Genomic DNA, 14,582 nt, shown 5'->3' with positions numbered 1-14,582 from the left:
ATCATGTACAAAATCAGTTTAATCTGCATAAAATAATAGCAATAATACCTATACCACCTCATTCTTTAAAATGTCATTTATAAACAAATAAAGTGAATAATGATGCAAATTACTATGGGTAATTGAAAGCATCAAAATCAAATTATCAAAATAACAATCTGGAGTTCACTCTAACATTTTCAAAGTTAATAATAATAACTAGGTTGCAATTCTGCCTATAGAAAATTTTTGAAGTCTTTCTAAATTTTTTGTTCTTGAATATATACAATAACTACAAACTCACAAGAATAATTGATTATAAACAACAAAATTAAGAATGAGTGCAGATAGAATTGATAAATAAACCAAATTACAGTCTCCCAGCTCAGTCCTTAACAGGTTTTTAATACAATTAAAGGTCAGAATCCAGTATTATCATTGCCCCGAATATTTGTTTCAAAACATGAGCTCCAATTTTTAATGGATTCCAATTAATTTCCCTTGGTAGGTCAAGGGAACTTTAAAGATTTACAGACACTCAACACACAAAGGAACTGACACCTTTCATCTTTTTTTCCAAACAAATTTCATCTGTTTTCCTGGCTGAAATCTTCATAATTCTTTGCTCACATTTACTGCTAGAAATGCAACCATTACAGTGGCCATCTGTTGGAAAGTGACAATTAGTGTAGAATATCACAAACCAGCTGTCGAAATTGTATGCGCACTATATGTTAATAATAAAGTATTATTGTTATTAATGAAGAAACTATATTTCAGGAGCCACTATATCAGAAATGTCATTACAGAAATGGGAATAATATAATTGGTGTAGAAATATTGGGGTCTATATGGCTTACTTTGCTGAGAATGAGTTAGAGCTCTCAACCACACCACCACTACAATAAAGAGGCATTAGAAGATGAAAATCAAAAGGAAAGGATTTGATGTGAGACATTTAAAACATTTGTTCTACCATTTACTAGCTGTAAGTCCTTAGGCAAGTGTCTTAACTCCTTTATACCTCAGCTGTCTCATCTACAAAACAGGAATAACAACAGCACTTTATTGGTTTTGAAAATAAGATTAAATAAAAATGAATAAAGAACACAGCCCACTGACTGGAAAATAGTGAGTCAATAGACATTAAAAAACTGTCTTGAATAATCCCCCCCCCCCTTTATTACTTACATGCTTTCTTCCTTTGACTTTAAACCTGATTAGCCTACATTCTTATCAACAAAGTATAAGTACCTTGTTGAATATGTTGCTTGTAGTAACTACCTTCATGTTTGTTCTCCATCTCAGGCTCTAGGATTTCATCTTAGACACATTCAAGGGAAGCAACTTTGTATAATGGAAAAATTTTCCCATGCAGCATTGTGCAAGAAAAATAAAGTGTGTGTCATAAGTTTAACTGTAAAGTTTCTACTAGTCACATTGGGAAATAAAAGGTTGAGGGAGAGGGGGAAGGACTTAGGGAGAAAGCACAGGACTCAAGGTAGCTCCTGGTCTGATCTTTAGCGCCAATGGGAATGAATGGTCCCTGGGCTCCCCTATTCTTTTTGGGAGGCCAAAAAGAATAAAGAAAACAATAAACATTTAAGACTAATTCTAACAGTATACTTTTTTTGACTTAATAAATCCAAAATACCACCATTCTAAAGTAGCACATTTTAGTACTCAATAGTCAGATGTGTCAATATATCAGTATATTTTTAGGAGCAAATAAACTTGGGCTCATATTCTGGCTCTGAGATTTATTTGTTTTTCACTGGTAAGTCTGTTTCCTGGTGTTTTTTTAATACAGTACTGTTAGAAGAACAACAACAAAAATAAATAAATTAAAAAAACCACAAAAAATGGCATTCACAAAGGACTTACGTAATGCTTCATACAATTAGGTGCTGATTAAGAATTACCTCATATTAACTTTACATTCTAGAACTGAACATGAGTTCAGTACCATATAATCTATGAGCAGTCTTAGTTCCGTTGCACCTACCCTTACTTCCAACTCTAGACTTTTTACCCACCTGCATAATTTCTTGATGCTTAGAAACTATAAACTTGTCAGGGTGGAGTAAACACTGCCCCATTTAGTGATGACCCAAGTATGTGATTCCAAGAACAAAAACCTAAAAGTCTCTGCCTTCTTTTCCACTGGCTTACCCAACTCCCCAGCTGGCGTCTCTGCTGAAGCTTCCTAACCAACTGCTCTGAATAGCATAGCTTCTCTACTGAATATGGACCAACCTCCAAAATTCAAAAGGTCAAGATTGCAAAATAACTGGCCAGAACCCTTCAGAAATATCAAAGGTCATGTTACAAATCAGACTGGATGAAAGGACTTTTAAAATGAAAATGAAGCATGGGATCCTGGATAGAATCTTGATCTGGCAGGAACAGAGCAGGGAAACATTAGTAAGAAAACTGGAGAGACTCCAATAAGATCTGCATATTAGTGAATAGTATTATTTCCATGTCAATTTTCTGATCTCAGTCACTGTACTATGGTGTGTAAAATGTTAATAATAGTGTGACATATGATGAGTAAGCCTTGAATAACGTATTATATGATAATAAGAGCTGATAAGGGCTGGAGCAATAGCACAGCAGGTAAAGCATGTGTCTTACAGGCGGCCGACCCGGGTTCGATTCCCAGCATCCCATTTGGTCCCCTGAGCACCACCAGGGGTAATTCCTGAGTGCAGAGCTAGGAGTAACCCCTGTGCATCACTGGGTATAACACAAAAAACAAAAAACAAAAAGAGCTGATAACACTTTATAATTGAAATTTCTAAGAGTAGAACTTAATGTTCACATACACATACACACACACACACACACACACACACACACACACAAAACTGTGAAGCATAGTTCAAAGAGCTGGAGTATATGCTTGGCCACTGCTAGGCCCTGAATTCAGTCCCCTGGACCAAATCCCCAACCCTCCAAACACAGGGTATTGGGTTGCTCCCAGGCACCACCTAACTACATATCACCAAATCGCAGGCCTAACCACTAAAGTAGCAGCTCCATACCACAGGAAGTACCTAAGATAGGGAGCTCCCTAAAACTTAAATTAATTCATTTCCACATGTTAATTTACTAGTGGAATTATTTCATACCAGATATGGCAGATATGGTTAGGACCTCTTTGTGTGAGAGTTGCACATCTGACTCCAAAATGTAGAGGATTATCAAATTGTCATAGTTAACTTTAAAATGGTTTATAATTTTGTTGGTCAGTTATAAGTCCAAAAACATTTAAAAACACTCTATGCTGCTCATTGTAGTATTATTTCAAAGTAAAAAGTCAAAGCAATTTTAAAAGTGAATACTGGAAATTTTATCATGAAGGAATGTCTGCCCCAATGGCTTTGTTAATTGATATGTCATTGTAAAATAATGCTACTTATGTTAAGCCTATTGCTGTAAGGCCATCACATCAGCTAATGAAAAGTCGATTCCAAGGTATACAAAATCCACCTTAATCACCACTATTAGTTTGCAAATCCACTAATGTGATGCCACCCACATACACTTTGTAACACTGAAACTTGATGACACAAACACACCTATGACTTAACATTACTGAATTCTAAAATAGCTACATAGTGACCAATTCTTGATAGAAAGACAGTGACAAGAAAAAAATGAGAGCTGCAAAGAAATATATTCCAGTACCACATCACCCCCTCCTCCTCAGGTCTTCCACGCTTTAGAAAAATAAGCTCTGAATAGAATGCTTTGAATAGAAAGAACAATCTGATCTGCATTTGTTTCTGTACATGAAACAATTGTGCAGCAATTACCCATGATTAGCTCATGGGCTACTAGTAAATGAAGAAAGTATTTCAGTATGAAGTAGAAGCTGCATTGGTCCATATGTGATTTTTCCCCCAGATCATTAAAGTTTTGCCTCATTAATAGCAGCAGCTGAAGGCTAAGTACACTATAGGCAATAAGCCAAGAACAAATCTGCATCAAACATTTCAATACTTCCCTTAGAAGTTCTTAATGGTAGGTTAACCCTAATCTTTAAAATGAGAAATAGTAAATAAATAGCGAAGTAAGTAAAGTAAAGGCCCTCCCGTTGTTCATCGATTTGCTCGAGCGGGCCCAGTAATGTCTCCATTGGAGACTTTGTTGTTACTGTGTTTGGCATATCGAATACATCACGGGGAGCTTGCCAGGCTCTGCCGAGCGGGCGAGATACTCTCGGTAGCTTGCCGGGCTCTCCGAGAGGGGCGGAGGAATCGAACTCGGGTCGGCCATGTTGGCTGTGTGCAAGGCAAACGCCCTACCCGCTGTGCTATCGCTCCAACCCTAACAACCCTAAATAAATAGAATAAAACAAATAGGCAGAGCACACATCTCAGGTGCTAGTGCATTTTTCACAAAGCCTGCAACCTTTACTTACAACATCTGATGGTAACATATTTCTATTCTTGTAAGAAGATAGCCTTGGGGCTGGAGCCATAACATAGCAGGTAGTGGGTTTGCCTAGCATGAGGCCAACCCAGATTCAATTCCCAACATCCCATATGGTTCCCTGAGCACAGTCAGGAGTAATTCCTGAGTGCAAAGTCAGCAGTAACCCCTATGCATTGCCAGGGTGTGATCCAAAAAGCCAAAAAGCCAAAAAAAAAAAAAAAGATAGCCTACCTTCAGTACCTTCCATCAAGTTTTCATGGTATTTTTTTAAATAAATGTCAACATTGCAGTGTTTATTGGAAACATCACCTTTTTAAGAAAAATGTTGAAAAACCTTTATGCTGTTACTGTTTAAATCGGTGCTCTGGTTACAAAGTTATGGAAGCTCTACTACTCAATGTATAAATTGGCATATTGCAAAGATTTCAAGAAATAATATAGAATATTCTTAAATGTTCCATTTTTACACATTCAATATGTAAAATAGCTGTTCTGAGGTTTCTTATAAGCATTATTGTATTACTACATTGTTTCCAAAGATTACTAATATATTAATGAAGTATGTGACTATCAATTTGTTTACAAATGATAAACTGCATTTCGTCCTTATCCTAAATTTAAATTTCAGTCATTCTTTTGTGTTAGCCAGAATATTCTCTAAGAATATTCTGATATAGTGACAATTAACTTCAAAGGAATAATCAGATGAATGCATTTTGTTAAAAAAAGAAATACTCAGCTTGTTTGACACAAATTAAGTATCAATCCCAATCATTAGTCAAACCAAAATCAATCTTTTCAAATGAATCACTTTACAAAATACATAAGAGACCTTCAAGATAGGGGGGAAGGCACATGACTTGCATGCACCCAGTCCAATCACTGGCACAACATGGTCCTTTAGAGCAGTGGCAGGTGCGGCCCTGAAGGCTCTCTGCACTGTTCTAATGACCTCCGTGATCCCCAGCACCACAGGGTCTGAGTAACACGGTATCCCAGGGCCCTTGCATTAAACTGCCAGACCAATTAATTAAGCTGAGAATTGCTAGCAGGAGCCTCCAAGATTCCTGATTATTACTCAAGAAGTACTGCACAAAAATCAGTTATTTTTGATATTTCCATATTAAACTGTGGAAATGGTTTGAGAAGTGGGTTCAAACCCTGATATTGCATGGACCCCCATGCATCACCAGAAGTGGCTTCCACAACTAACAAGTATTAATCATAAAGACATGTATGTAGGGGAACTAGAGAAATAGTACAGTGGCACACTCCTTGCCCACTGAGGGCCTGGATTCCATTTCAAGGATCCCATATGGCCCTCTGGGCTCTCCAGGAATAAACCATGAAATCAGAGCCAGATTAAGCCCTGAACATAGCCAGGTGTAACCCACACACCCACTCCCCAAAAAAGGGATATATCTAGAAAGCATTTAAAGCTCATAAAACTGAAAAAAAAACTCTTCAAAGTCTTTTATAGCATTATATCAGAATAAAAAAGAATCTGGTATGCTTTTCATTTTTTTTCTCAAAAATAAAAATTACTGCTAATGATTATTATTAAGAATACATATACTAATCACTAAGCATTATTTTATGTAAATGACTTCTGTTAACAACAAGTATTATAAAAGAAAATTTGCATTTGTATGTGAAAGTTAAAAAAATCATTACCCGTTTAAAAATAGAATACAGAATAGCTATAATTTATTTCACCAACCCCATTTTGACTATGCTGCCTTTACAATTAATTTAAATAATAAATATTAATCATTGTAATAGTTACATAGTGTTTTCTTTTTTATAAGTTGTCCATGATGTTGCTAAATACTTTCTATAGACCCACACACGCCTGAATTTCAAGGAGCCCTTTTCCCCAATCACCTATTCAAATTGACTTGCTTAGAGATAGTCAGCATGTTTCTCATAAATGAAAAAAAACAAACAAACAAACTGCACAATTGTCTGCATATAGTGCGACCTCTTTCACTTGGGTGGGTATCCTCTCCATCACCAACTAAGTGAGGATATAACCTTGTCAAACCAAAGACAAAAGAATAATGAGCACACATCAGGCCAAGTCAGCATGTAAAAGGTTGTCAAGGAGGTTGCAAAACAGTAGTCTGAATGACAAAATAAAAGTATACTTTAAAGGATAGGCTAATATTAAAGAAAGCACTGGAGAACATGAGAAGCATTTAATCCCCATCCTTGGAATTCATTTCATACAAACTCCACTCAAATTTAATTATTATTTATTAGTTACAAGACTTGGTTAATATACTTTCAAATGAATTCTAGTAGAACAGTCTTGACAGGGACACATTTATAAAATGTCTACTGCCTCAAAGCAATATCCAAAGTATGAAGACCTGGATGTTTTTGCTTTTACCAATTAGAAATTATCACCCAACAAAAACTTTCCTATTCAAAAATCAGAAATATGAACCAAAAGCCTTCACAAAACAGTAGGATTTTTACTATCATTAAAATAAGTAACAATAACTTTCATATGGTATTAAAACATTTAAGTCGCTGGACCCATAAGAAATTAGGCAAGTCCAGTTAATGATCTTCTTGATTTAAGTTTACTGTTAAAACAAAATTTTAAGTCTAAACCTAAATCTGGCATGTACCAGGGCAATGTAGTAAATCAAGGTATCAATTATACACACTTTGACATTCCTTTTCTACATTTAAACTGGAATGAAATTTTTGCTCCTTGCCAAAAGTGATACTTTAACAGAGAAACAGTGCCACCTTTTGGTCCCAAATAAAAGCCTCCATTAAACTAGTCCTCCAAATTTCCTTTTACCAGTGAAATTCATGATAAATATGAATGTCAATATGAATACACAATGATCACATTATGGAAATATTTTATATATGGACAAATTGAAACTACATGAAAACAATATAAAGGCTACTTTCAAGATGCCAACTAATGCAAAATATTCCAAAATAATATGAAATGTACGTACTTTTTGATCATCAAAATAATAACTTATAAAGATGCAAGTAAAACTTACCAAAACCAAACACATCAATCAACTGAAATATTTTAAATACTGGAAAGAAATTGTTAAAGCAGTTATACTGCTAATTTCACTTTTCAAATTGCATTATACTTAAAAAGTGCCTATTAAATAACTGATGTCTGAAAAGCGGGTTACATCTAAATAAGCATAATTTTAAATAATTTTATAGAGAAATATAGCGTGTTTCTTATTTACTTACACCAATGATACAATGTCCCCACGTTGTACTTCAAAATTCCTCACTTTCCAGTGGTTTAAAAGTACCACATCAGATGACTGGCTTCCTCCAGGATTCAGCGAAGGCTTAAAAATAAAAAGAAATAGACACATCTATCATTTGTATTTTTCAATCTTCATGGTTCCTTGCACTTCATAGCCCTAGTGTAACGCAATAAAACATTTCTAATATAGAACCTTTCAATAAATTACTGCTCTAAAGTAACTGCAAATGATGAGTTTTCAAAAAGGCTCATTAAGATTCTTCATAGGTGAACCAGAGAAAATACAAATCACTATAAATATTTGAAAAGAAAATGTGCTACACGCTCCTATCTTTACTAAATTCTAGTAGGAGTCATAAAAGTTTTAAGAAAGATTTAACAGATGCACAGAAGAAGTGAATCAAACTCCCAAAAGAAAATCCAGACAGGGTCTAGTTCTGGGAAAAATCGCAGTGTTGTCCAATCAGCCAAAACAAAATAAACAAAAACACCCATATACAGAAGTAAAGAGAAAGGAACAGACAATCAAGGAACACGTGGGATTTCCCTCCTTGACCATTTTTTCTGGCAAGCTCCTAGTGACGTATTCGATATGCCAAACACAGTAACAACAAAGTCTCCAATGGAGACGTTACTGGGCCCGCTCGAGCAAATCGATGATCAATGGGAGGGCCTTTACCTTACCTTTTTACCTTTACCATTTTTTAAGAGAGATAGGGAGGGAGGGAGGGAGGGAGGGAAGGAAGGAAGGAAGGAAGGAAGGAAGGAAGGAAGGAAGGAAGGAAGGAAGGAAGGAAGGAGAGAACTCACTTTAGGGTTATTGGTCCCAGTTTAAACCTAAAGTAGTCATAGAAAAATTACATTCATCTGGGGAACATAAAGTAACATAATGGGAGACTAACACCCAAGAGTGGCCAAGATTAGTACCAGGAATTTTGCTCCATGGCTTGGAGGCCAGCCACACATGCTAGGGGAAAAGGCAGCTCAGATAGAGAAGGGAGCACCAAATAAAGGATGTTGGGAGGATCCTCCCAGGATGGGAGAAGCATGCTGAAAGTAGACTATAGACCAAACATGGTTGCCACTCAATGCCTCTTTTGCAAACCAAAACACCCAAAAGGAGAGAGAGAACAAAAGGGAATGCCCTGCTACAGAGGCAGGGTGGGATGGGGGGATGGTGGTGGAAGGAATACTGGGACCCATGGTGATGGAAAATGGGCACTGGTGGAGGGATGGGTACTTGATCATTGTATACCTGAAACCCAAGCACAAAAATTTGTAAGTCTACAACTGTACCTCATGGTGTTTCACTAATAAAAATTAAAAAATAAAAATAAAAATAAACCTAAAGTAGCATTCACCTTAGGACTTAGAAAAGTCTAAATGTGCAAGGTTTAATATAACAAGAATTCTCTTCTCTCACATCTTTCTAAATAAGTTTCAATAAAAACTACTTTGCTCCAAGAAGTAAAGAAAGAAGCAAGGAAATAAACAAGCTAGAAAAAAAAAGAAGAAAGGAAGAAAGGAAGAGAGAGAGGAAGAAAGGGAGAGAGGAAGGGAGAAAGGAAGGGGAGGAAGGGAGAAAGGGAGAGAGGAAAGGAGAAAGGGAGGGAGGGACGGAGGAAGGAAGGAAGGAAGGAAGGAAGGAAGGAAGGAAGGAAGGAAGGAAGGAAGGAAGGAAGGAAGGAGAGGGAGGGAGGAAGAAATTACATTCAACTGCTCTAAAGACAAAAAAAAGGACAAATGAATCCCCAAAGATTCAAACAGTTAGATTCATTTTTTTCCCTCACAGAATCACTCATCTACTAACTTCCTAATCTCATGCAAATTGTTAGCAGCAAAAGCTAATGCATTATCAACTAAAAATTTATGCAGAAAGGTGGTATGGGGGAATCCCAGAAGGAAGTATGTCAAAAATCACACAGTAAAGTATTAGAATCATCAGCCAAACTTTACAAGACCCAGTTTGATTTTATAAAGGAGACAATAGAGTTTTCTTTTACCTTTCCTCACCTCTAGAAGGTTAAAGTAATTATTCCTTCACCTTTACTCCCAAAAACTATTTAGGGAAACTTCAAAGTTTATTTTTAAAACCACGTTTAAAGGTATCTGCCTATATGCAGTCTCTCTCACTCAACTATAACTTCTCAACTGAAGGGAAGGAGGAGGAGCTGTCCTCGCTTTGCTCATCGATTTGCTCGAGCGGGCCCAGTAACGTCTACATTGTGAGACTTCTTGTTACTGTATTTGGCATATTGAATACTCTCTAGGTAGCTTGCCAGGCTCTCTGAGGGGGCGGAGGAATCGAACCTGGCTCGGCCAGGTTGGCTGCGCGCAAGGCAGACACCCTACCGCTGTGCTATCGCTCCAGCCCTTCCAACTGAAGGGAAAAAAAAAAAAAGCCCGTTGTCTTCATTTTTCTGTGCTTAAAACAGTGGCAAGATACTTAAATAAGAATAAAGTTTTCTGAAACGAAAGTCTTAAAGGCTTAACTATGGTTGTTAACAACGTACATTAAATAATTTATAAAAATTACTACAATGAAAATATTCTATTTATAAACATTAAAATTTTTAGCTGAGATCAGCACCAGGAGGATTACTCCATAACTTAGAGGCCAGCCGGGTATCCTAGAGGAAAGGGCTATTCAGATAGAGAAGGGAGCACCAAATAAAGGATGTTTGGAGGATCCTCCCAGGAGGGGAGATGCATGTCGAAAGTAGACTATGGACTGAACATGTTTGCCACTCAATGCCTCTTTTGCAGACCACAACACCCAAAAGGAGAGAGAGAACACAGGGGATTGCCCTGCCACAGAGACGGGGGGATGGGGGGATGGGGGTGGGAGGGATATTATCCATGGTGGTGGAAAATGGGCACTGGTGGAGGGATGGGTATCTGATCATTGTATAATTGAAACCAAAGCACAAAAAATTGTAAATCTACAACTTTAAAAAAAATAAAATAAAATAAAGGGAAAAAAAAAAATAAAAAAAATAAACATTAAAATTTTTGTACAACATCAAGTAAAGACAATTAATTTAGGCACTGAAAATAAAATAAAAGAGTGCTTATTATTATTCATAATGAAACAGTGCTAATTACAAGAGAATCAATTTTCATCTGTGGCTGGGAGATAGCTCTCGTGTTGGACACGGGCCATGCCCCCAAATACTGCCTGGTATGGCCCAATAACAAACTCCAGAAATATTTTTATTTTTTGATATAATAAAAGAAACTCTTAAATTGAGAAATTTGGATAGGACTAAAAATCTAAAGTTCTCCATACTTCAACTGAAACATCGATTAAAAGGAAAAACGGGCTGGAGTGATAACACAGCAGGTAGGGCATTTGCCTTGCACACAGCCAACATGGGTTCGATTCCCAGCATCCCATATGGTCCCCTGAGTACCACCGGGAGTAATTTCTGAGGGCATGAGCCAGGAGTAACCCCTGTGCATTGCCGGGCGTGACCCAAAAAAGAGAAAAAAAAGGAAAAACAATTTACTGCCTGGGTTTTCTAAAACAACTTTTGAAACAAAAAATAATTGACTAACTTCAAACTGGGAAAATGTCTAAGAAAAATGAAGAAACCCTCATTTGAATAATTCTAGTTTAGAAAAATTAGTAAAGCATGCGGTAACTTAGAAATTTTGCATCTTGCTTTCCCTAGTGAGAATGGCAGTTTATGCTTCATCAGATGGAGCAAGCAATCTTTTCAAATCAAACAAGTCACACACATAAAATCTAAATTAAGTCATAACTTTGGAAATTTCATAGAAATATATGTTTTCTTGTTATGTGGCAAATGCTTTAAATCCTTTAGATTCAAAGTTATAACTCAACTAAATTAATAAAGATTTTTGCATTAAAAATCAGAGGCCATGCTAAAAGGACCCGCTCGGGATAGGAAATGCATGCTGAAAGTAGACTATAAACCTAACATGATGGCCACATAATACCTCTATTGCAAACCATAGCACCCAAAAGGGGGGAGAGAGCAAAAGAGAATGCCCTACCACAGAAGCAGGGTGGGGTGGGGGGACGAGATGGGGGTGGTGAGAGGGATGCTGGGACCATTGGTGGTGGAAAATGGGCATAGGTGGAGAGATGGGTACTCAATCATTGTGTGCCTGAAATGCAAGCACGGAAGTTTATAAGTCTGTAACTGTACCTCACGGTGATTCACTAATAAAAAAAATTAAATAATTAAATTAAGGCATTTTACCGAAAAAAAAAAAATGGAGGCCATTTAGTCTAGGAGTTTCCTGCTCTGTCTCAAAATATGTGACAAGTATAATGCTCCTGTGATTGGTCAAGAAGACTTACAATGATACAGGAAAAACCCTGCTATCATTGACATAACTAACACAGAACAAAGCTGGACAGCTGTGCGCCTGTCCCTTCAATGACTGGCATCTTCAGATTCTCCCAAGGAGCACTCTGGCTCCCAGCACAGCTCAGCGTAAAGAACCCACCTTGCAGGCACAAGGCCACATTTTCCATCTCCCGCACACCCCACCTGCTGAGTGCAATCATTTGGAACCCCTAGTGCCATAGCCAAGTGTGAATGTTGTCCAGCACTCTGAAACTAACTGTGCAAGCGCACCCATTAAATTCTGCACCCACCAGTAAACACAGCAACTTAAGCGCACAACCCTTGGTGCGCCAAACTGTGCTTAAGCCCCACTACTAAAGTATGCAAATGCTGGCAAGCACCACAACCAACTGCTAGTGTCTAGTGTTTGCTACCTCCAGTCATCAGGATTGTGACAGACAGGAAGGAAAGGGGAAAAGCTTTTTAAAATCATTCTGAACAGCTATTGCTCTAAAACCTGTGTTCAAATCTTGGCTCCATTTCCTTACTGAGCAGATTAGCACTGTAGCACTATCCTCCCGTTGTTCGTGGATTTGTTTGAGCAGGCACCAGTAACATCTCCACTGTGAGACTTGTTACTGTTTTTAACATATCGAATATCTCACAGTTAGCTTGCCAGGCTTTGCCATGCAGGCACAATACTCTCGGTAGCTTGCCGGCTCTCCGAGTGGGGTGGAGGAATCGAACTGGGGTTGGCCCAGGTCGGCTTTCTGCACAGCAAGCGCCATACCCGCTGTGCTATCATTCCAGCTCACTGAGCAGATTACGTTAAACAAATTATTGAGCCTTCCCAAGCTTCATTTGCACCTCTATTCAATGAGGAATACAGTACCACCTTCCTTATGGGGATATTGTGAGATTAAATAAGAAGATGCATTAAGGGTTATTCATATGAAGTATGACACAAGAGTAAATGGTCTACAAATAAGATGATAATGATCACAATAGTAAAAACAGCAAAGTGAAACAAAATCATAAAGTGTGACTTTAAGCAAAGAGTCATAATAAAATCAGGTCCTCATATAACCTCAGTTTGCTTAACATGGGCCGAGGATAGTATTTTTTTTTCTCCTCATCAACATTATAATTTTTTTAATGTAGGAGTACTGCTATTTATTTAGCCATTGATTAAGCTGTTCTAATTGAGCATGAACTTCACATTAATTTTTTTTAATCGAATCACCATGAGATATAGTTACAAAGCTTTCATGTTCGAGATTCAGCAGTACAATGATCGAACACCCAACCCTCCACCAGTGTACACTTCCACCACCATGTCCCCAGAATATCCAGGTCTGAGATTAAGTGTGGCTTTTGGTCTCTTTCGAGATTTACCTATGGGTCTCTGAAATAAGGCCAATAAATGAGCTTAAATAGCTGAGCCGGAGGTGGTTTGTGGACATGGCTCCCACATACCTAACTTTTGGCCATTTAATTTCTTGGTAAACTTGGTCCCAAGTTGTTGCAGTCTGGCCAAAGGCAAAGCAGCAATTTTGGGGTGTCAGGAAGCCTGAAAGCACCATCAGACTGCTGATGCACTCATCCCACAGGTACAGGCTGACTTGTTGGCGACATCATACCCCCACAACAACATTATAATTTTGCAATTTTGCAGCTTTGAATGAAACCACTTTGGTAGTCTGGGACTTACAGAAATATGTCTTTTCATGGCATTCAAAATAGGACTTTATATGTTACTCTAAATGATTTCTATTTTAAATATTAAATTAGAGTACTTTAGACCAAAAATTCTATCATTCAACTATTTCTAAAAAAAACTTTTTTTTAAGTCAGCATGATTTTCTTTTGGCTCGCAATTGTTATACCTCTAAGAATCAATTTTTTGTTCCTCTATTTAGGACACACCCAGTAATTCTCAAAAGTTAATTGACTCTGCACTTGGGAGTTATTTCTGGCAATGCTCGAGGATCATATGGGATGCCAGGGATAGAACCCGGGCCACAGACAAGGCAAGCACCCTACACACTGTACTATCTCTCCATCCCTGGAATCAATATTTTTAATTAATGTTCATAGCCATTTAGTTATAAATATCTTCTATAAAAACAATACACCTAGCTGTATATGTGAGGTCCTGTGTTTTATTTCCAGCAACACAAAAACACAGTTTAATTCACACACACACACACACACACACACACACAGAGATACCCATTATGTTTTAAACTCTTGTGTTTTTTTAACAGATTCTCGTATACAAATACAATATGCACACTAAGAATCTAGCTGCTCAACTCTGTTTAAAGACATTATGATTTTTCCATGTTTCCTTTTGAAAAAAGTTTATTAAATTAAAAATTATATATGACATGCTTTGTTCTAGCCTCAGTACTGTAGTTATTTACTCTAAAAAGGACAATATAAGTCAGCAGATTTCAATCAATGTTTGCATACTTAAGCCAGAATTAACAGAAACCAAACTTATCTTTTAAAAAAGTACAACACAAAAGTTGCCTCTGATCAAACTATGCTTAAGGATTCCTCTTTCAACATAAATTATT

At 37.3% G+C, this 14,582-nt stretch overlaps 1 protein-coding gene across 2 annotated transcripts in view; it reads right to left on the bottom strand.

The window, feature by feature from the left end:
- IMMP2L (inner mitochondrial membrane peptidase subunit 2) overlaps positions 1-14,582 on the bottom strand; it is a 905,603-nt gene that overhangs the window by 827,085 nt on the left and 63,936 nt on the right. For both annotated transcript variants that reach the window (XM_056118041.1, XM_056118042.1), the window contains exon 4: positions 7,660-7,763. In XM_056118041.1, the coding sequence (XP_055974016.1) occupies positions 7,660-7,763 (104 nt within the window). The remainder of the gene's footprint in view (positions 1-7,659; positions 7,764-14,582) is intronic.

Source organism: Sorex fumeus, unplaced genomic scaffold, assembly GCF_029834395.1.
Source record: "Sorex fumeus unplaced genomic scaffold, SorFum_2.1 ptg000037l, whole genome shotgun sequence".
NCBI lineage: Eukaryota > Metazoa > Chordata > Mammalia > Eulipotyphla > Soricidae > Sorex > Sorex fumeus.
The sequence above is the reverse complement of the archived record's forward strand: the minus strand, read 5'-3'. Positions and strand labels throughout refer to the sequence as shown.